The sequence below is a fragment of the Idiotropiscis lumnitzeri genome, chromosome 3 (assembly GCF_059441095.1).
Source record: "Idiotropiscis lumnitzeri isolate Australia: NSW breed Sydney's pygmy pipehorse chromosome 3, RoL_Ilum_1.0, whole genome shotgun sequence".
NCBI lineage: Eukaryota > Metazoa > Chordata > Actinopteri > Syngnathiformes > Syngnathidae > Idiotropiscis > Idiotropiscis lumnitzeri.
The window spans coordinates 21,587,418-21,607,564 of NC_142393.1; the positions used below are offsets into that span (position 1 = coordinate 21,587,418).

The following is a 20,147-nucleotide window of genomic DNA, read 5'->3' on the forward strand; positions in this document are numbered from 1 at the left end:
CTTGGGCGCTGTGCTTTCTTGTATATCAAATTAGAGGCACAAGATGGGGCTGATTTAACTCATGCATGACTATCGAGTCATACTGCCAATTTTAACAAATATGACAAGTATTTATTTTCTTAATTTTCAACCCTACTTTTAAAGCTGCTGCTACAATGCATTGTATGTGTGTGTGTGTGTGTGTGTGTGTCAGGGAATCCTTAAGAGCAGAATGGCAGCCACACGGTCCTTTGGTGCTAATTTTCTGGGGCCAATTTTGAGCCGGGGGTGTGACGAGCCCTCCTGGTGTCCTTCAGAGGAAACGGATTCTCCCAAAGGGACGCGGCTTCCTGTGGATCAGCTCCCACCCCCCCACCTCCAAGATATAACCGCACATTAAAAGTTTTGTACATTTGTTTTGTACCTCATTTGTTTTTTTTTCTACTGAATTTTTATATGCAAGTTTGTCTTTGTAGCCACCGAAGTCTAAGAGTAATATCACTTTTTTTTCTTTTTTAAGTGTGTTCAAGCATTTAAGAGCTGTAAAACCTTGTCTCCCAACTTGGAGTTGAATAATGGGCCAAGTTACTATGCAGCAGTTGATGAGCTCAATTTAGCCTAGCATGAAGACAGGAAACGTGGAAACAGCCATCCAAACTGAGGAATGTAAATCAGATTACAATCATTAAGGCTTCCCTCCACTGTATGTCCAAATGCAGCAGCTTCGTCTATGTCACCATTTCCCGACACCACTAATAGACCCCTGCCTCCTGATTTTTCTTCGCTTTATAAGATGTATTTATAACATTAAAAAGTGTTTTGGTACTGGACACCTTGTTTATTACTGTTTGTTTGCCGCTCTGCCGAAGCACACAAAAGAGGAACAAACAGCTAATTCTTTTCTAAATCAGAACAAAGGGCTGTATCAATTTGAAACAAAGTCTTTGTAAAATGGAAGATAGCAATGTGCATCAAAAATGTGTCACAGAGGGAAAAAAATGGTGTCAAGCACAGGCTTTCAAATAATAACGCCAGTCCTCCAGAAATTCCTCATGGCTCTCATCTGCCGACCTTGCCCAGCCTGTGGTCTGTTTTGGGGTCGGCAATGACGGCTTGGACTGCTACGATGGCTTCGTTGATCTTGGTCTGAAGCTCTCGCAGCTCCTCGATGTGCAGCAGACGTAGGATCTGTGCGGCTTCATTCAGCGTGGCATCTAGCGGGGAGACCACAAATCAAATGTACGTCCTACATGCAAAAATTCATGTTGGCGATTAATTCAGGGAAAAGATGCTCACCGCCAGTATCAAATCCCAAGACGTGCTTGTCTAAGGATACTGGGACACCCTGGATGTACAAAGAGAAGACAAATCGAATCAAGTGCAGAATTAATTTGAATAAATTAATAAATTAGGGATTGAAGTTACAAGGGTGAAATAAAAGTATTTTGGTTCAGAGTAATGTGTTTGGCATTTGTCATGAGTTGTCATCAACTCGATTTTAAGCAAATTGGAGCAAAAAACATGAAATGCAACATTAAATTCATGGCTTCTTGAGTGCTTTGCCAATGTGTTTACCTCTTTGTTGTTGCTCGCTTTAGCAATGGCCTCAGGTGATAGCCTTTCTTGGATGAGGATTCGAACGGCCTTTCAGGAGGAAAACCGAAAAAAAAAAATACCACATTTAATTGAATAAAGTAAAATGTACATTCAATCGGGTTGGGAGTGTTGGAGAAAGTCTTGAGGCACTCACCTTGAGCATCACCAGGTAATCGTCATGCCGCTGTATCTTGAGGATGTTGGCCAAGGCGAGCACGCCCGCTTTGAAATCTGGCGAGTCACCTGAGTCACACAAAAGCATCACAAGAGCCTCGGTTCACCCACAAGAACGTTTGGAGAAAGCGCAACAAGGTGTCTGTCCCTTTGTGATGATGCCTACTGTCCAGATTGATGAGAGGGTCTGATGCCGCCTTACAATCGCTGGAGGCTTCCAATGATGGACAATTTCTGTACTTGTCCACTAGGCGGAGACACAGAACACACAATCATACACTGCACAAATTCTATTAATGGGAGTTGGGAGGATATTGTTGAGAGACATTAAGAGCGCAATGGCTAACAATGCAGTCAGCTTGCAAGCCACTCAACGTGACTTCTTATTACAATTCTACGTCTGCAAAACAATTATCACCAAAAAATGTGCGCAAGTGTAGGCATAGTCTGTTATGTTTTACGGACGCAGCGTTGTGATAGAAGTTGCATTGCAAGCTCGCAGGCTGACTGCATTGTCAGCCATCATGCTGTTAATGTCTCTCCTCCACCCATTTTTTTTTATAATACAACCAAGTCCAATATGACCAGTCCCCCAGCCCCACTATTCTCCTAGGAAGGACATGAAACAAAGGCTGCTTAATTATGAAAAAAGTGTTAATATGTTAATAATGTGTTAGTAATAATTGAAGTAATGATTATTAAACCAGTTATTTTTATTTTAAAAACAAATTATAAATAAATAATATTACGCCAAATCAAATTTATTTTATCTTAAAATTAAAAATAAAGGTGCAAATATATAAATTTGAGTATGGTTTCCTTGTATAAACAAACATTTTACTTGCTATGCACATACAACTTGCCATAGAACTGTTCTAACAGAAAACAATCTCAATAGCATGCCCACTCAAGTATACTCACTATAGTATTAGAGATTGTAAAACGAGTACTATTTTAACAATGTTTTAAATGTAATAATAATAATAATAAATGCCAATTTGTAATCGTTGAGTGCAATAATTGTAATTGAATTTTGATTCATAGCACAGCCGTACATGAAACTTGACGGAAGGAGTGATATCTGAATTATGGGAACACTCGACGAAGCCATCCGGCATTATTATAGCACAACAGACTGGTACTGGGAGTGATCCAGTTTGTCTTTCTGAATAGGAGCATAAAACAGATTATGCCGTGAAAAGATTTAGTGTTTCAGGTAAATTCTGAAATCTCACCCAAAATATTAAATAACCCTACTTTTTTTTTAAATAACCCCAGAATCACTTGCAGTATTAGCTATGCACATTAGTGTCTCAAATGGGATCAGCAGGTAGGATGGAGGAAAGTGTTTTTACTGTCATTGCTTGTTGACACGGTATTCCTTTTTCCTATGGCGCCATCTAGTGACTAACCTCTGTATGGCAAGAAACACACACAAGTCTGTTGCCCTCTTACCGTTGTCCCCATATTCATAACGCACAGCCAGGCCCAGCAGCCAGTCCACAGCCTGCGCTCTCTCAGACGCTCCAAACGGACAGTTGACGTCCTGCAAATACTGTCGCAAAACAATAAATAAATTAATATTTGTGGGGTTATACAGGCATTATTATGTCTTAATCAATGGCAAAATAAATTCAAAACAAGGAGAGTTACACCACTGCCCGCCACAATAATATATGCATTTCTAAATTTATAATCTGACAGCAGCAATCCAAACTTCGCAACTTGTGATACATCGTGTACCAGATCTTCTTGGAGTGTGAAAGTGAGCACGGAGCAGGAGTCCCGGGCAGGGTGGGTGAGCTCACCTTCTGGTACGCTTTGGGCCAGTCCGAGCTGGGGATGTTTCGCAAGTTGCCTCGGTCTTCAATCTTGTAGTGTCGAATCTTTTGGTCCTCCAGCCACACTACAAAGTTCCTGAACTGGGTCTCATCTGGGAAAAAGACAACCATGGTGTGGATGTTTTGGAGTAGTGTGTGTTTGTTCAAACTTAGTGTGTTTGGATTCAAGTGTGCTAAGGCAAGCTCTTTGAGCATTTCAGTGCGCTGAACTGTCCATGAGTGAGGACAGTGTGTAGGAATACACGAACAATCCGGCACACTAGTAAAATGACATGGGTATATTCTTAGAACACAATATAAGTACAGTACTTATTATTAGGGCCTGACTGATTAATCGGCTGATACCTGGTTGGCAAAAATTGTCCAATTATTATTTTTTTTGCCCACATTAAGATAAAACATAAAACAAAGATAATAATGTCCAAACATTGACCATCCCTAAAAGGGAAAAAATATGGCATTTGCTCTGTTCTAAAGTCAAATGTTCTGTCTGTAATTCATATCTACATTGTTGTAAAAAAGTAAAAAAAAAATAAAAAAAATAACATATACATATATATATATATATATATATATATATATATATATATATATATATATATATATATATATATATGTATATATATATATATATATATGTATATATATATATGTATATATATATATATATATATGTATATATATATATATATATATATATATATAAGTATAAATATAAATATATCTATCTATCTATCTATTTTTAATTAATCGGTGAGTATCTGAATTTTATTGTGCCAAAAATAAAGCCAATATCCACTGGGCCAAACTAATAATCGTCATTATAGAGTGGACTTGAAAACATCCAGCGCGCCCTTGTTATTCTGCTAGTGCAATGAATTGTCAGTATAGTACACTAGTAGAACGACTACGCCGCACGAACAAACCCCTATCTGGAGTGACATTTTTTTTTCTTCTATTGCATGACATTTCTGCACACTAGTATATCGTTAGTGGGAACCAACTGCGTGATGCAAGCGCTACTAGTGACATACTATTCTACAATTCAACATCTAGCACTATTAGTACAAGTAGCCCGACGTCAACTAGTGCACATGGTTTACCCCTCTAGAAAAATACCCTAGTTTTACTAGTGCGCCCTAATTGACTCACTAGTATGCATAAATGTCACGCAATAGTGAGGAAAAAACGTCACTTAAGACAGCCGTTCTACTAGTGCACATTGTCTTGCTTGTATGGACGAAGAGTGTACTAGCACATTGACAATTCAGCACACTAGAGAAGGGCAGTCGTTCTACTGGTGCGATCAATTATTATTCCAGTTTGTCTTACCTGCACAGTCGAATGCATCCGGACTATGATAATCTAAGGCGGTCAGTTTTCTCCTAAACATGACTATGTTTGACTTCTGATTTGTACAATAAAAACGATGGGTACGTCACAGAAACTGGTGCCACTCGCGACAGCTGCACGCATGCGCAATGTAGGGCGTTCTGGTACAGCTTCCGTCTTTTTCTTCTTCTGTGGTGTCATTGGCGGTTGACAAACCAACTTATTGGTACATTACCGCCACCAGCCAGAACTGGACTGTGGAGTGAGAATGGACAGCAACATTGTAAAAGCATAGAATAAGATACGATGGGTTTTATACAGCCATGTTTTCATTTTGCATTAGTTTGAGTGACAATTTCACCTGACCACGATGACAAATGTGAGAGGATATAACTTTGGTCAAACTACGGCAGCAGGAATTAGCTTGATGTCATTTCTGCTAAGTCAGCTAACTGTTTTTTTTGCCTCTTCCCCTTCTAGATAGCCAAAAGTTCAACTGACAGAGTTATATGCACAGTATCAACTGCTGAGCTTAATTATCTCAATTTAAAAAAAAAATATCTGCCAAAGTGTTTTATTGCACGGAAGACGTCAACCAATCCATACCTCAAGAACCCATTTGATTAAAAACATGGTTTGATATGCAAGTTGGTCATCAAGAAGTAGAGATGGGGAATCACTCATACAAAAGCTAGTTATAGTTGGTCTGAACAGTTACTGTTAACACAACAAATGTCTCTCTATTTTGCACATGGATTAGTTGAAATTTCATGTGGGTTAAGGGGTACTCTCAGGGCAGCTACAACAACACAAAGCTCCACGCATTGAGGAACAAACAAAATCAAAATTTCAAACGGTGGGGAAAACATTTATTGAACATTATTTTGTACAAGCTGAGACAAAAAAGGTCTTAAGATGATTAAGAAAATGCAACATTAGGGTAACAATGGGAGTGGGTTTATGTATTTGTCAAGCATGTATCGGCTCAAAAGGGTCTCATGCGTGGTCCAAGTGGTTGAGCTCTGCTCGGAGGCGTGATGGCAATGTCTAGATAGTCTCCAATCTGGAAGCGCTGAGACTGCAGCGTCATGGCGTCATCAGCACACTTCTTGCCGGACACTGTATTGCCAATGTCTTTAAAGCTTAAGAAAGAGGGGTGGAGAGGGAAAGGACATGTTTATCAGTACTGTAAGCAATGTCAAAAGCAAATGAACATGCCAAGTGGTGCTGTGGCACTAACCGATACACTTTCCCTCGGAGGTCGGGGAAGACGATGGCAAAACTGAAATGGGTTCCTTTTTTCCTAGCCTCTGGGTACACTTCCTTCACGAGGCTGGTCAGCTCGCGCAGAGTAGCGTCCATCCTGGAACAAACACGGGCATCAGAGAAAGGTGTCACAGCGTACTGACTGTACATACCTTAAGGGGAAAGAAAGCTTTCTACGCTGCTGTTCATTGGGGAACGTTGCATTACTTGGCAAAGAGACTACACAGGGCCCTCGGTTTATGACCATCCCGACGTAACGTCATTTTGAGGTTTCAAATGATATTTGGCGGACAATGTGGTCACATGGCTTGAAACTGTTACCAAGTGTTTCTCACACTGTTCGTTACTGTGATTATGGCTTGATCACGAGAAATCCAAAATTCTGGGAAAATTTCAAAGTTGGAAATGATCAATGGGAACTGACAGGAATGCATGGGAATTAATCATTATAAACTATGAATATATAAAACTAAAGGTTGGCTATCAAGGGAACTCAAATATAGTTAGACAAAATACATTTTAGCCCAGTCCAGACACAAATAACCTATTATGTGCTGAAACATGGTTGATATTTTTATTATTATATATATATTTTTTTTGCTTTGGGTTTAAAACGAGCTTCAGATTAGCCCCTGCAGCCATCAAGCATTTTTATAACCAAGTAATCTACCAATTATTTTATTGATTAATTATATAAAAAATGATTTTGGATTACAAAACAAAATAACATGCATGCCGGATGCAGGTATTATTTCCCTAAATGTAGGCTCATCATCTTCACGTTCTACTGTTGTATCCGTGGCTAAGTGTGTTTGGTTTTAAAAGATGAGACGAGAGGGGCAGTGAATGATATGGGCGTATGCCAATGAGAGTGTTGAGTCTTCTGGCTGGATGTTAACTCGCTAACTTTGGTGTTGTCGCCATGCATTTGTACTTGAGCATTTACGGCGGAATATATATTGTATTAGCAAACATCAATCATAGACCGGCTGTTGCGGTATGCATCATTGCAGTCTCACCACGTGTATATCTGCAGTTCACTGGAGGGAACATTCCCACGGGCAAATTCATCCTGGCGGTGGTGTCGGCCATTATTGGTGGTAAAAACTCGCAGCAGCAGGGGACAGGTCTGTAAAAGAGATGAGTGTACATGTACATTAAACTATAAATGGTAACAATGTAGCTATGTGGAAACTTGTTTGTGCAGTCTTCAACGAGAAAGTGTGGTGAGAGGTGTGTGTAGCTCCATTTAGGGCTACATAATATAAAAAAAATATTGTTATTGTGATAAAGCCTCATGCAATAAGTTTCATATGGAATTGTACGCTTTTAGCTGACTGTGAGCAGTCCAGATAGCGGCTTAGATAATGGATGGATGTACTGCAACTGTGCTTTCATGATAAATAATTTCATGATTCAACACAAGTGTTTATGTTAAAAGCTGACATTTGTGGGAGAAATCATGCAAAGTGATTTTTTTTTTCGTACAAAGTTAACAATTCAATACAACCTTTATATATCACATTTCACAACAACTGGAATGAGCATGAGCACTCGTGGGATCCCTCGCCCAGCCCACTCACAAAAAAGCGCTGCATTAACTAAACACAAGCGCGCGTGCACTTCGCCTATTGCATTTGAAATAAAAAAAAAAATAACACGAATTAAAACACGAAAGTCACGTGCGACGTATATCCTGAGATTTGATATAACAGCTTGACGCAAATTACACTTGTTAGCTTCATGCTAACAGTTAAAGTAAGACGCCGATGCGCTGCATTACCTTTTCTCTGTCGATTGGCTTCTCTGTTTCTTTCTTGATTTCTTCCTGTGTAACACGCGATTCAAGGGCCATCGTTCGATTTGTTTAAACTGCTTTATTTATGCAGTCTCTCGGAAGTTTCCGCCACCTCGTTTCGATGGATTCGTAGTAACGCTGTGCTCGTAACAAAACCGGCGGCACTGTTTCCGTTTGCTGTCGGGCTACATTCCGCCCTCTAGTGTTTGGGAGTAATTGTTTCCATAGGCTACATTCCGCCCTCTAGTGTTTGGGAGTAATTGTTTCCATAGACTTGTATAGATACCGCGCTTGCTGTGTCTGCGACCGCTTTCATGCATCAGAGCGGCCGCCAATTTGCCACAGTTATTTAGCAAAACAGTGACAGGGTCCTGGACCTGGATTTGACACTTCTGTCAAAAATTATTGCATGAAATGAGTTAGAGATATTGAAGTTGTATAGTTATTGTATCAATCATGGAGAGGAAATGGGAAAAGTATGCAAATTGACACTGGTAAATTCTCATTTTGGAACAGTTAGTCCATCACGAAAACATGATTAGGTTTTGATCTATCTATCTATCTATCTATCTATCTATCTATCTATCTATCTATCTATCTATCTATCTATCTATCTATCTATCTATCTATCTATCTATCTATCTATCTATCTATCTATCTATCTATCTATCTATCTATCTATCTATCTATCTATCTATCTATCTATCTATCTATCTATCTATCTATCCTAAATTAAAAACTTTATTGCACAGCCGCTTTCGTATTTTTTGCACGTGATGGAATCTTACAGTGAGGAAAAGTGACCACTGAAATGAGCCCAAAAATCAATTCCATACTCTGTGTCCTCGATCCAATGTCTGGATAGTTCAAGCGGTTGAAGTTGAATGAGGACATGCACATGTTTTGCCTTGGTTCTGATTGGCTAATGAAACGTTTGCGCTGATGTTTCATGCCTCACCGTCCTCTCACACGGAATCAACTGTCCTCCTTTCTGAACGTGAGCAAAGTGACCTATTAGTTATAATTTTAAACTCCCACAGATTTTGAACTCAGAAAGTAGTCTAGGGAGTACTTGCATTCATCGTGAGAACTCCACGGTCACAATATGTCTGTGTCGATTCTCATTCACCCTCAGACATATTGTAGCTCCCCCCTAAAACATCGTACCAAGAAGCGTACTCGGCAATGTTTATGTAGTGCAATATAGGGAAAGTGCAATGACCTCCACTTTGGAGAGGCCAAATAAACCTTACACAAGCACATGGCTTAAAATTGGCTAGCAGATTTATCAAGTCCAGAGTCAGGATGCAATATGCACTTCTACACACTACTTTTTAAAAAAAATTCATTTCAGTTATCATTCAGACAGATGTGAGGCCATCATTTTTTGACATTTTAGGCTTTGCAATTTTTGCGATGTCACCTCTCTGGCAAGGAAGGTGCTTGACATGCTGAAACTGAAATTTAGACTCGCCGGAGTTCATGCATGACATTATCATGAAAACTGCAACATCACCTCGTTCGGATGATGTCATCGGCCGTGCACCTCCTAATCGTGTTTCCATGCGTGATTTCCCCCAACCCTCAATAGTTACAGAGGGGCTATTAAAATAGTTTCCCGATGATTAGAATTTCTTCAATGATTTGGTTTCTATCATGATTCGGGGGTGTCACAATATGAATGAATTGCCATGAGAATCTTTTTTCATAAACCCCAGTCTAAAATTTAGTCTACTTTTTATCACGCCCAGGCAACTAGACCATTGCTCTGGCACAAAATGATGATGCACCCGTTTTTACTACTTTCTCTCACCAAATAACAGGTGCGACGCTGATTTGTGTGCCTGCACACCCAGACAGGCGTAACACAGCCCCAAACATACTAGACTAGACTCGCACTGGCACGAAAATGACGTTACGCCAAGCGCACGGGTGCCAGTCTACCAAAATAGGGCACTATATCTCTAGCCTGTCCTGGGAATGTCTTGGGATTCCCTCAGAAGAGCTGGATGAAGTAGCTGAGGAGAGGGAAGTCTGTTTCCCTGCTGAATCTGCTGCCTATGTGATCTGACCCCAGATGAAAATGTATGGATGAATCTATGTATATCGAGTGCATAGTGACTTTTGGGACTCCCCATGTTGATTTCAAGAAGCTTTTGCTTCTAACACGACTGGGTGTACACACGCTTGCACTCACTCCTCCCTCCCACACATCAGCACATATGCCACCCACCCTAAGCCACACACCGCACTAAACACCCCACAACCCCCAGCCCCCACCACCCCGTGCACCCCCTTACGGGGGGCACACTATGTGACAGAGGCGGATGGCCTTGGCCACGCGGGACGCAGCCACTGCGCTTGGCCTTGGTGGGACTCGTCGTTCCACACGCGCCTTCTTCACACCGGACTTGCCTCATTCCTTCTTTTGTTTCACATAAACTCTCCCTTGCTCTCTCAGCCAGTCTCCCTCTCTCTCTTTGTGCCCCCCACCCCACTCCCCACCCCCCCATCCCCACTGCTCATCACCCCTACTCCACGAGTGGTCGCCTCCTACTCACCTGTGGGAGAAGAAGGATTGGAGAAGACTCGCTTTGGCAGATGTGCTCGGAGGAGAGTGGGAAGAAGGTGGGTGCAAAGTGATGCTCTTGTTGAAAGAGGGAGGGAGGGCGGGATCACCCGGATTCTCCCATGTTCACTCACTTCTCTGATTATGGAATTTGGGTTACTTTGCACAATGTTAAGATCTTGGGAGAAGAGTTGAATAATTGTCAACAGAGTGACGGGATACCATTAAAATGTGTCAGAGCCCAAAGTTTTAATGATCATCCTAATAATAATTTTAGTAATCCCCCAACTTTTGACTACAAGGAATGTTTGACAAAAAAATCTGTTGCTACACAAGTCAAATGACACTGATGCAAATTTGGAAATTGTCAGTCATTAAAGATCATAGAACAGATTAGTATTACTTCTAAAAATTGTTGTTGATGTCAACGATGTAAGTGTATCTTTTTTTTTTGGGACTCATTTTTGTCATGGTAAATAGACAAGAAATTCATACCTTTATTGCAGCTTTCTAATGTAAAATAATATGTTATCGTAAAATGATTGATATATATATATATATATATGTGTGTGTGTGTGTGTGTGTGTGTGTAGGGTGAGTGTGTGTGTGTGTATTAGGAGTATAACAAAAAATATTTTAATCTGAAAATCAGTTTTGACTTCAAACGTGATTTTGATTGATTTTCAGTTGTGAATCATTCATAAAATGTGAGTGAATCAAATTGATTGGAATGGAATAGTTCCACTTTTTGAAGGAAATATCGCCTTACAGTAACCCACTGGCAAGTCCTTTCATGTTGTAAAATTATGAGAGGAAACAAATTGCATCATACCCACTCAAGCACTTCCATAAAGACTCAAATTGTAATTTCCCTCTGAATCAAATCTTATTGAATAGTTCCACATTGAATTATATTGCACTTCATGTGTTCACAAATGTATCAAATCATTTCTCAATTGAGAAAAACAAAGAAAAAAATCTGAATTTGAAGTTTACTAAATATGAGACAGTACTTTGAACAACCGCTGCAGCTGTAGAAAATATGTATTTTGCACGCATCTTTATGTATGCACATGATGAGAACGTATGCAGCGAAAATCGGGTCATGTTTTGAATCTTCTCCATCAACATGCAATTGACCCGATCATACGTGCAGTGCCTCCATGTGAGTCGACGTTGAACTGAGCTTAAAAATGAGAGAACGTCAGCTGCTTATCTTTAAACAGTTTTTGTGTGCTTGTTTTTTTTTTTTTTGGGAGGCGCAAACAGTCGGCCAAGAGTTAGCCATTTGACTGTTTGAACACAAAGACCTCTGCACCATCAATAGCGCACGGCACCGCTGGGACAATGTCCATCTGGCAGCTTCTCTATTATGCGTCAGGGCGGGTGGCATTTCATCACGTGAACAGATCATGTACATGTCCGTATGCAAATCAGTCACCGTTGTGGAGCTGGCAAATGTTTTTTAGTTGTTTTTTTTTTCACATTAGGATTTTAAACAACAGCCTTCGGTACGCAATGATACATTTGCATCATTTTATGTGGACTTCTTTGTATTGCCTTTAAGGCCATTTTTTTTTAGTTCCTCTTAATTTGTCTTTCACCCAAATTAGAACAAAGAATTTGATCTTTTTATATGCTTTCATTTCACTTTTTCATTCTTGCATCGTGTTAGCACAACATCTCAGAAGTAACCGCCAAGGTCAAACAATCCCAATCTAAATCCACATTCGCACATTTCTTGGTCGTCCGTCTTTTGTCGTGCATTATTCCTTCCGTTCTTATTTAGTAGATTTTGTGTAGTCTTGCTGACTACCAAACAGCAAAAATGTACTGTATAAACAAAATACATTGTGGAAGTCAACCTCGGACAATTTGGTGGATTAGACATAGTAGAGTCGGCTACTGTAAGAGTGTGTGCGCGCGAGCGTGTGTGTGTGTGTGTTTGTGAATATCAGTTGATCCCAGGCAAACATTTGCCCTCCTCAGCATTCCTGGGATGTGATGAGTCCAGCATTCAACAGGGACAACCTGTTATCCACTCATTCACTTCCCACAGATGGCCAGCCATTGTCCAGCGGCCGGCCAGCCAGCCCTGTGGCGCGCACACGCACGCACGCACGCGCGTGCACAAATTCTTGCAACCGTTCACGTGAACGAGTCTGGTGTATAAAGTTGATTTCAAGGCAGCTCATATTTTTGTTTATTTTCGACTGGTGTTTTGTCCTCCAAATGAGCTTTTGCAGTTTAGTTGAAAGACCTGATCCGCGTACTAATACAGCTTTACTATGTTTGATTTCTTATATTTGGTATTTTAGTTTGCACGCAAATAAACGTATTGTATATTTTTCTCTTTTGCAGATATCGTTTTTCTTCAGCTTTCTAGTCGATGGATTTATCACTGGCAACGCAACGATATTTTAGTAAGTTTTGCTTGCGATATGGTCGCTTCTGCTGCTGACAACATGTCTGACCCTCGTTGATGTCAACGGGAGGCAGTAGATTTGGGGCAAAATTCCACGATTAATTATTCAATCAGGATGGTAGACACTTTCGTCGAGGAATTGGGAAAAATTTCAATTTTGATCAAGGCTGCATTGTGCACCTTCACAAATACGCATATCTTGCTTTGTCGTTCTCGTGTCGTCTCAATTATTACAAAGAATTAGTCAGCCATTCCAAATCCTCAATAAAAAAAAAAAAAACATAACAGTGCAGTGTTGCAAGACTGTTTCAGGTTTTCAATACCCAGTTGTTGTTTTTTTAATGCTCTTGTTCTAAAGTATTTCACACCTCCCAAAAAAATACTGCTCAATTATGAAAAGAAGTTGATTAGGTGGCTTCATAAAGTGATTCAAACTAAAAGATGTTTCCGATTGTGATTACAAACAATCTGAAGTTGTTGAACACCTATCCTCACTACAGACTCATTTCTGTCCAGGTTAAAAAAGCGAGTGAAGCATGGGTGACTGGAGCTTTCTGGGGCGACTGCTGGAGAACGCTCAGGAACACTCCACTGTGATAGGAAAGGTAAACGATTAATGACTTAAGTCCGTTCTCTGTTCTCTCACATCATCTCACCAAGTTGTCACTTTATGCTACACTTTCAAAGTTGCGCTTCTTTGCTTCCTCTTCCTGCCTCCCCAAGGTTTGGCTGACCGTCCTCTTCATCTTCCGTATCTTGGTGCTGGGCGCAGCAGCCGAAGAAGTGTGGGGTGACGAGCAGTCCGACTTCACTTGCAACACGCAGCAGCCCGGTTGCGAGAACGTTTGCTACGACGAGGCCTTTCCCATCTCCCACATGCGCTTCTGGGTGCTGCAGATCATCTTTGTGTCCACGCCGACACTAATCTACCTGGGACACGTGCTGCACATTGTGCGCATGGAGGAGAAGAGGCGGGAGCGGGAAGATGAGAACAGGAAGTTGGGTCGCCACCTGGAGGACCACGACCCCCTCTACCACAATGGAAATGGAGGCGGCGGTTGGAAGAAGGAGAAGCCACCGATCCGCGACGAGCACGGCAAAATCCGTATCCGCGGGGCATTATTGAGGACCTACATCTTCAACATCATTTTCAAGACCCTGTTTGAGGTGGGCTTCATCTTGGGACAGTACTTCCTCTACGGCTTCCATTTGACGCCGCTCTACAAATGCCACCGCTGGCCCTGTCCCAACACAGTGGACTGCTTCATTTCCAGGTCAGTTCTTTTTTTCGTAGGATCGACTGTGCGGACCTTTACTTGCGTACAATCGCCTGTCTGCAATCTTTGATATGTCAAACTGGATTCCCTTATTATGATCAGGTGTCTTTCAAATGGCAATGCAGATAACCGAATCTAAAATAATTTTGGGTCTAGATTGAAGATTTGGGTTATAGTTCCATCAAATGTCGTGAAATCAGGTTGTATGTCGTGCATACCGCTGCATCGTCAAAATCATCACTTTTCAATTCCGGCATTTTTATTTTTTTTTTCACATTGCGTCATTTTCAACTCTTTTGATTGGTCAATAATTTGTAAAAGTAATCATTGGTGCCACACGGTAATTGAATATAACCAGACTTTTGGTTAAAAAGTAATCTAATTCCAAACAGATGTTCAGGTGAAATTTACGCATGCGTTATTATTGTGGTGAGGGTCATTCGTCCAAAAGTCGTCACAGCTCTTCAGCTTTCTTAAGCTCATTCTTGAAACAAGTAAGTAAGTAATTTTGGATACCTGTCCTACTGCACTTCAGAAGACTTTGAGAAGATTTGTGACACGTTTGATATTGTCGTAAGGGCAACTTGACAACACATAAAACCTGTCGTGCTTATACAAAAGCAAAGCAATTTGTTTCGCATTTTTAACTGGCCTGAGGGCAACCATACCTACGAATCGATGTGGCAAATTTATTTTGAATTGAATCTCTGCCTTATAGGAGAACATTGTTTCCCAACATTTATTGAGCCAAAGAACATACAAAAAAACAAACAAAGGTTAATCATGTTCTAGTGGGCGGGGGTTATTTATTTTTTTCTGACTGATACTATACCTCGCTGGCATAGATAGATGAACAGATACATCATATACAGTAAATCATTTTTTGGGGCTCAATTACATAACTGGGCAGTTTCCCGGGGCACACCTGGTGAGGTCTCAAGGCCACGATACACTGATTTTGAATCACTGCTGTATAGCATAGATCCAATTTCAAATCAAATGGTGGTTAAAGCTGAGTATACACTGAAAAATTATTGTCCATTTTTTGCCTGTCACCTGATTACTGTTCTTCATTATGTGTTGCAGGCCAACTGAAAAAACGATATTTATCATCTTCATGCTAGCGGTGGCTTGCGTTTCTTTGGTCCTCAACCTGCTGGAGATCTACCACCTGGGCTGGAAGAAAGTCAAGCAGAGCGTCACTAATGAGTTTGTCGCTGACAATGAGTCCCTCCTGCTGGGTGCGGTACGAGCTGGAGACGCCAAGACTCTTCCTGAGGAGGTCAGTCCACCGGCGCTCGACTGTTTGCCGACGTACGCCAGTGTGAGTGTGGTCGGGGGCAGCGCCGCTGAGGGGGGTGCCGACAGTCCCGCCGACGTGATCTCCTTAAGTCCTGATATGGCAACTGGTTCTGTCAAGATGGACCGCACGTTGTTCCACCCAGATGACCTCCTGTTACAGTCGCTGCCTGCTTCCTTTTACGGCGGAGTCCACAGACAGCTGACAGAAGAGAAGCAGAACTGGAGCAACATGGCATTGGAGCTGCAGGATACGGATGGAAAAAACTCCTCCGGCTCTTACCCTCCTCCGTCGCCTCGAATCTCGTCGTCCTCCTCCCATCCGGAGGAGACGATTATACCCCCTCCGCCGGAGTCGCAACACTCCACTTTTCCCACACTCCCTTGCCACGCTCGTCTGTATCTCCTCTCTCTGGAGGAGGCTTTGGCAAGTGAGGAGAAAGCAATGCCGAGTGACGACTTCACTGTGGTTACCAAAGCGGAGATGCATCAGCCCCCTGACATGCAGAAGCCGAGACGGGTGAGCGAGAGCAGCGGTGCCAGGGCTCGACCTGACGATTTGGCTGTGTAACCACGGCGATGTGAACAAAATCCTCCTTTGATCTGGATCCATGTACACAATTGCCCATCGGTCATCAGCAACAACATAAACGAGACAAACTCCAGCGAAAAAGTCGAAACATGACCTCAAACCTTTACTTCTAAAATGGCACTTTAGAGAGCAAAGCTGAGGCCCGCATTCAACCACAACTTATTCACAAATTCACAGATTTATTTTTTTCTTTTTTGTATTTTTGCTAGGGGGTTGACTACTCTCTGTTATTCGCATGACTTTAGCGCAATTTTGTGGCATCTTGGTGCCAAGAAACTATGTTGAAGTGAATTGAGGAGTTTCGTTTAGACAACAGTAGTGCTTTGCTGCCGTCTCATCGCATGTTGGTGCCAAGGAAGTATGTTGAAGTGAGTTGAAGGGTTTCATTTAGATAGAAATAGTGCTTCATCGCCATCTTGTGGCATGTATAGGCAATTACAAACCTTATTCAATTACTCGCAGGAGTGCTCGGACCCCATCACCCTCAAAGAAACTACACAAGGTTAGGTGAAAAAAGAGGTAACATTTTTTCTGGATGGAATATTTGAAGATTCCCAATTTACAACATGTGTAAAATAAAACACCAGGCCTTCTTTGTGGAATCTAGTCCCAAATTTGAGAAAAAAAAACAGATGTGAGGAGCAGCAGCCCATTGGAATACAGCACAGAATAGATGTGAGGTCCACATTCAAAAATGTGATACTGAACGTTGGCGTGGCACATCTGCAGGCTGTGCCAGCTTCGTTGTCTTAATTTGTGGCGCAAACGTGCTGCAGAATTTCATACATTGAATGTATAAGATTATGTTACGGAAAAGCGCAAAAAAAAGCGTCTCGTTGAGCCAGTCGCTGCCGAATCGTAACGTTAGCTTTCAGCTGGCAGTGTTGCCGAAGGTTCACTTGATTAGCGTTGCATTCACATCGCAAATGTTCCGGGGTGTTTTTTTTTTTCTCAATCCGAACTTGTTGTTGCGGGGTGCTGCTTCTACATCCCGCTGCCCCCCTCTGGATAAAGCTCCACAACCGCGAGATTTGGCCTGTCAGTAATTCAGGCTAAATCTCTAAACTTTCACGGTTTTACATGATGGGCTGATTTGAAACTAAAAGAAACTATTGGGATACACGTAACGATAATTGGGCCTAAATGGAGCATCGCCCAAAGTCAGCAAAGGTCTCCAAAAAATTGTGTTGACCGATTATCCTGTCATGGGGCCATCATTTGTATGCAACACACTATACGAGGTGTGTCAAAAAAAAAAAAGTTCCAGGGCTGGTGAGACTACTCTGCTCCCGGTCTAGCTAGTGTGCGTCGTTGAAGATTAACTCAGCGAAATGACAGTTTGGTGGCCTGCTTGGACCTCATCTAAATTGTGGCATAGGCAGTCTAATGCGATTTTGGTGAATATGATCGGGGCACAGGCAGAGAGATTTTGATGTTAGATGCACTACATTCATAAATCGGGCATTAAACCGTCTGCATCATTGTAGAAATACCTACTGAACACATTCTCATTATTACTGTTTTATTATTATTACCCACTCCGTTTGCCTATGGCCAGACCGGCAAAGCGCAGTCGTGTGCTGCATTTAAATGGAGCAACTTTGATTCCTGCCAAATGAGGTCTGTTGTGTTCACGCTCACAACGGCGCAAACCGCGTGTCCAACACAGGGTTTTACTTGCCCCCTCATAGGCTTATGCCCCGCATCGCTGTGGATTTGCATCGGTCAAAAAAAAAAATAGTGCGGTTATAATAAATCGCATTTTCCTGGACTGATTCTGGGATCCTTCGCAACTCCAGCATTTTGGGGTTGTCCACATCTTCCAAACGGGTGCCCTTGATAACCTCCTTGAACGTAGAGGTTCCTCCAACACGGCAATGTCAGGAACTGTCAGATGCTCTTGGCATTGTGAGCAGGCGCAAGTTGTCCGACCACAACTGCCACCTATTCTTGCAAACTGAACAAAGTAAACGTTGCGGGATCTCTTTGTAGATGAGCTGGTTGAACGTCTGGTACACAAAGAAGGGGAAAACTCGCTTGGGTTTGAAATATACCTACAATGCCAGTCCTGGAACCTTTCTGACATACCTTGTGGCAGCAGTAACCACGCACTAGCTGATTTTCTGCCTCACTGTGTGGCGAGTCGCTCACGTTTAACAAATAAGTTCAAGTGCTAAAAAATAAATGATCGTGTATAAAAAAAATTGTGTACACGGCTTCTGTCACTCATCCAATGGAAAAATTTTAATTCTATTATTTTCGCACATGCCCACCTAACACACAGACAGAGAAATTGTAGAAATGAGGATGATGATGATGATGATTGGACTAATTTCTAAGTTTTGCGAGCTTTGAGGCAACAGTTCAGCGTCTTCCTAATTGTCTTTTGTGTCTTTGCTGGGACAGACATGTTTGCACTTTTGTTTCTTTTTATTGATCATGATGGAGCTGAACGGCCCTCGTGAGTGTGTTGGATTTGTGTGTGTGTGTGTTCAATAATGCTGTTTCATTGTTGACACAAACACATCTCTGCTGTTACATCAGGGCAATTATAAATATGTATACAGTATAAATATGGAGTAGAGGCTATTATAAGTCACTCAATGTGTGATGCAGTATTTCAACTTTATTTTTTTAAAGGTTTTTGGTTCCGTTTGGAGATTTTTCACTAATTCACTATCAGCGGACATTGGTAACAAACAGAAACATCTCCAAAGGTCATACTGTAGATCATGAAAGCAAATGTTCAACATTGCAATGTAGCTGAGCATCTCCGAGGGTCCAAACCCAAATTGGCTGTTTTGGTTGGAGGACTTGTTGTACATCTTCTTTCTGATGCTTGTGATTGCAGTGTGTTACAGAACTGTTGACTTCCTTCTAGCTGTTCTGTATAGGACGAGTTTCATTTTCTAGCCTAGCCTAGTGGTAGATTATCATTGTGACTTTTAGGTTTCAGGGGTGGGGGTCGGGGAGATGATCTTTTTTGTTTATTTGTTTTTTACCAGATATCCCATGTGGATTTTTATTATTTTCCTGTCCCTCTCACGAATTCCTGCCTGTCTCACACAAGTTTCACTTGCAACACTGTACAACGAGATAGCATATCTAGCTAGCTAGCTAACTAGCTAGCAGATCACCACGGTTGAGGGTGATGCGAAGTTGTCTCCCACAACAGTGAACGAAACCACAAGATTCTGTACTTCCAGCACTTTGAAATTTACAATTCAACCAACAAAGACATACTGTTTGTCTCTAAACTGGGCTTATTTTACTAAATGTTAGCGAGCTGTTTTCTAACCTTTAATAAAGGATTGCACATTGACTTTGTAGCCCGCTATAATTAGGGTATGAAGATGCTAATACAAACACAAAGAATTGTCTTAGAAGGATTTAGAATTTAAATTTGCAATGATGGAGAACTCCATCTAAAGTGACTGTTCTTATTTTGTTATATGTGTATGTATCAAGAGACTTCCAGCATAAACATATGTGCCTGAGGGACTTTCATGGCAAAAACTGTTAGTGGGGACAAACCCTGCTTTTAATCCACACTGTGTGTGCGCGTGTAAATGTGTGCGCACGTGTGTGTGCGTGTTTGTGTGAGTGAGAGAAAGTCTTTCTTTATAAGTTTTTGTTGAAGAGCATGTTGATGTAAATGTTCATTTACCTCAGATGTTTAAAAAAAAAGTCTTACTCAATAAACTTATTTTGTACCGTTTCACCGTCTGCTTCATTTGTCGTCGGTTTACATTATGTATGGATCAAACGGTTTGGTGTGCGTTTGCGCGCATTCGTGTCTGTACCGGAGCGTGAAGCCGTGCTGAGGCCAGCACTCCCTTTATTGTTTGTGAAAGTCACAGGGATTTTAATTGAACAAAAAGTGTGGAGGGAGTCAAAAGGCCTTGCATGCTTGCTAACGCCAGCATGACCTCTGGACTCTTTTAGGCTGCAGTTATACTGAACGTTGAGCTCATTCTTTAACTTTTACCAATGTGGAAT

The 20,147-nt window shown here is 41.5% G+C and overlaps 4 protein-coding genes across 8 annotated transcripts in view; 2 read left to right on the forward strand and 2 right to left on the reverse strand.

Moving 5' to 3' along the window:
- Positions 1-809, forward strand: part of nid2a (nidogen 2a (osteonidogen)) — a 38,351-nt gene extending 37,542 nt beyond the window's left edge. For all 5 annotated transcript variants that reach the window (XM_088290484.1, XM_088290483.1, XM_088290487.1 and 2 more), the window contains one exon: positions 194-809. The gene's annotated coding sequence lies outside the window, so the exon portion shown is untranslated. The remainder of the gene's footprint in view (positions 1-193) is intronic.
- On the reverse strand, positions 797-5,106 carry rtraf (RNA transcription, translation and transport factor). Its single transcript, XM_088290488.1, has 8 exons — positions 4,923-5,106; positions 3,558-3,682; positions 3,205-3,304; positions 1,916-1,996; positions 1,730-1,818; positions 1,555-1,623; positions 1,276-1,324; positions 797-1,193 (listed from the first exon to the last, which is right to left on the reverse strand). The coding sequence occupies exons 1-8, from the start codon at positions 4,981-4,983 to the stop codon at positions 1,039-1,041; spliced, it is 729 nt and encodes a 242-aa protein (XP_088146614.1). The 5' UTR covers positions 4,984-5,106; the 3' UTR covers positions 797-1,038.
- A 659-nt stretch (positions 5,107-5,765) lies between these two features.
- Positions 5,766-8,176, reverse strand: sap18 (Sin3A associated protein 18). The gene is made up of 4 exons (XM_088291250.1): positions 7,972-8,176; positions 7,208-7,317; positions 6,163-6,285; positions 5,766-6,064 (listed from the first exon to the last, which is right to left on the reverse strand). The coding sequence occupies exons 1-4, from the start codon at positions 8,041-8,043 to the stop codon at positions 5,908-5,910; spliced, it is 462 nt and encodes a 153-aa protein (XP_088147376.1). The 5' UTR covers positions 8,044-8,176; the 3' UTR covers positions 5,766-5,907.
- A 2,241-nt stretch (positions 8,177-10,417) lies between these two features.
- On the forward strand, positions 10,418-19,649 carry LOC148340354 (gap junction alpha-3 protein-like). The gene is made up of 5 exons (XM_088289792.1): positions 10,418-10,614; positions 12,917-12,978; positions 13,497-13,585; positions 13,704-14,254; positions 15,344-19,649. The coding sequence occupies exons 3-5, from the start codon at positions 13,517-13,519 to the stop codon at positions 16,125-16,127; spliced, it is 1,404 nt and encodes a 467-aa protein (XP_088145918.1). The 5' UTR covers positions 10,418-10,614; positions 12,917-12,978; positions 13,497-13,516; the 3' UTR covers positions 16,128-19,649.
- Positions 19,650-20,147: the final 498 nt, after the last annotated feature.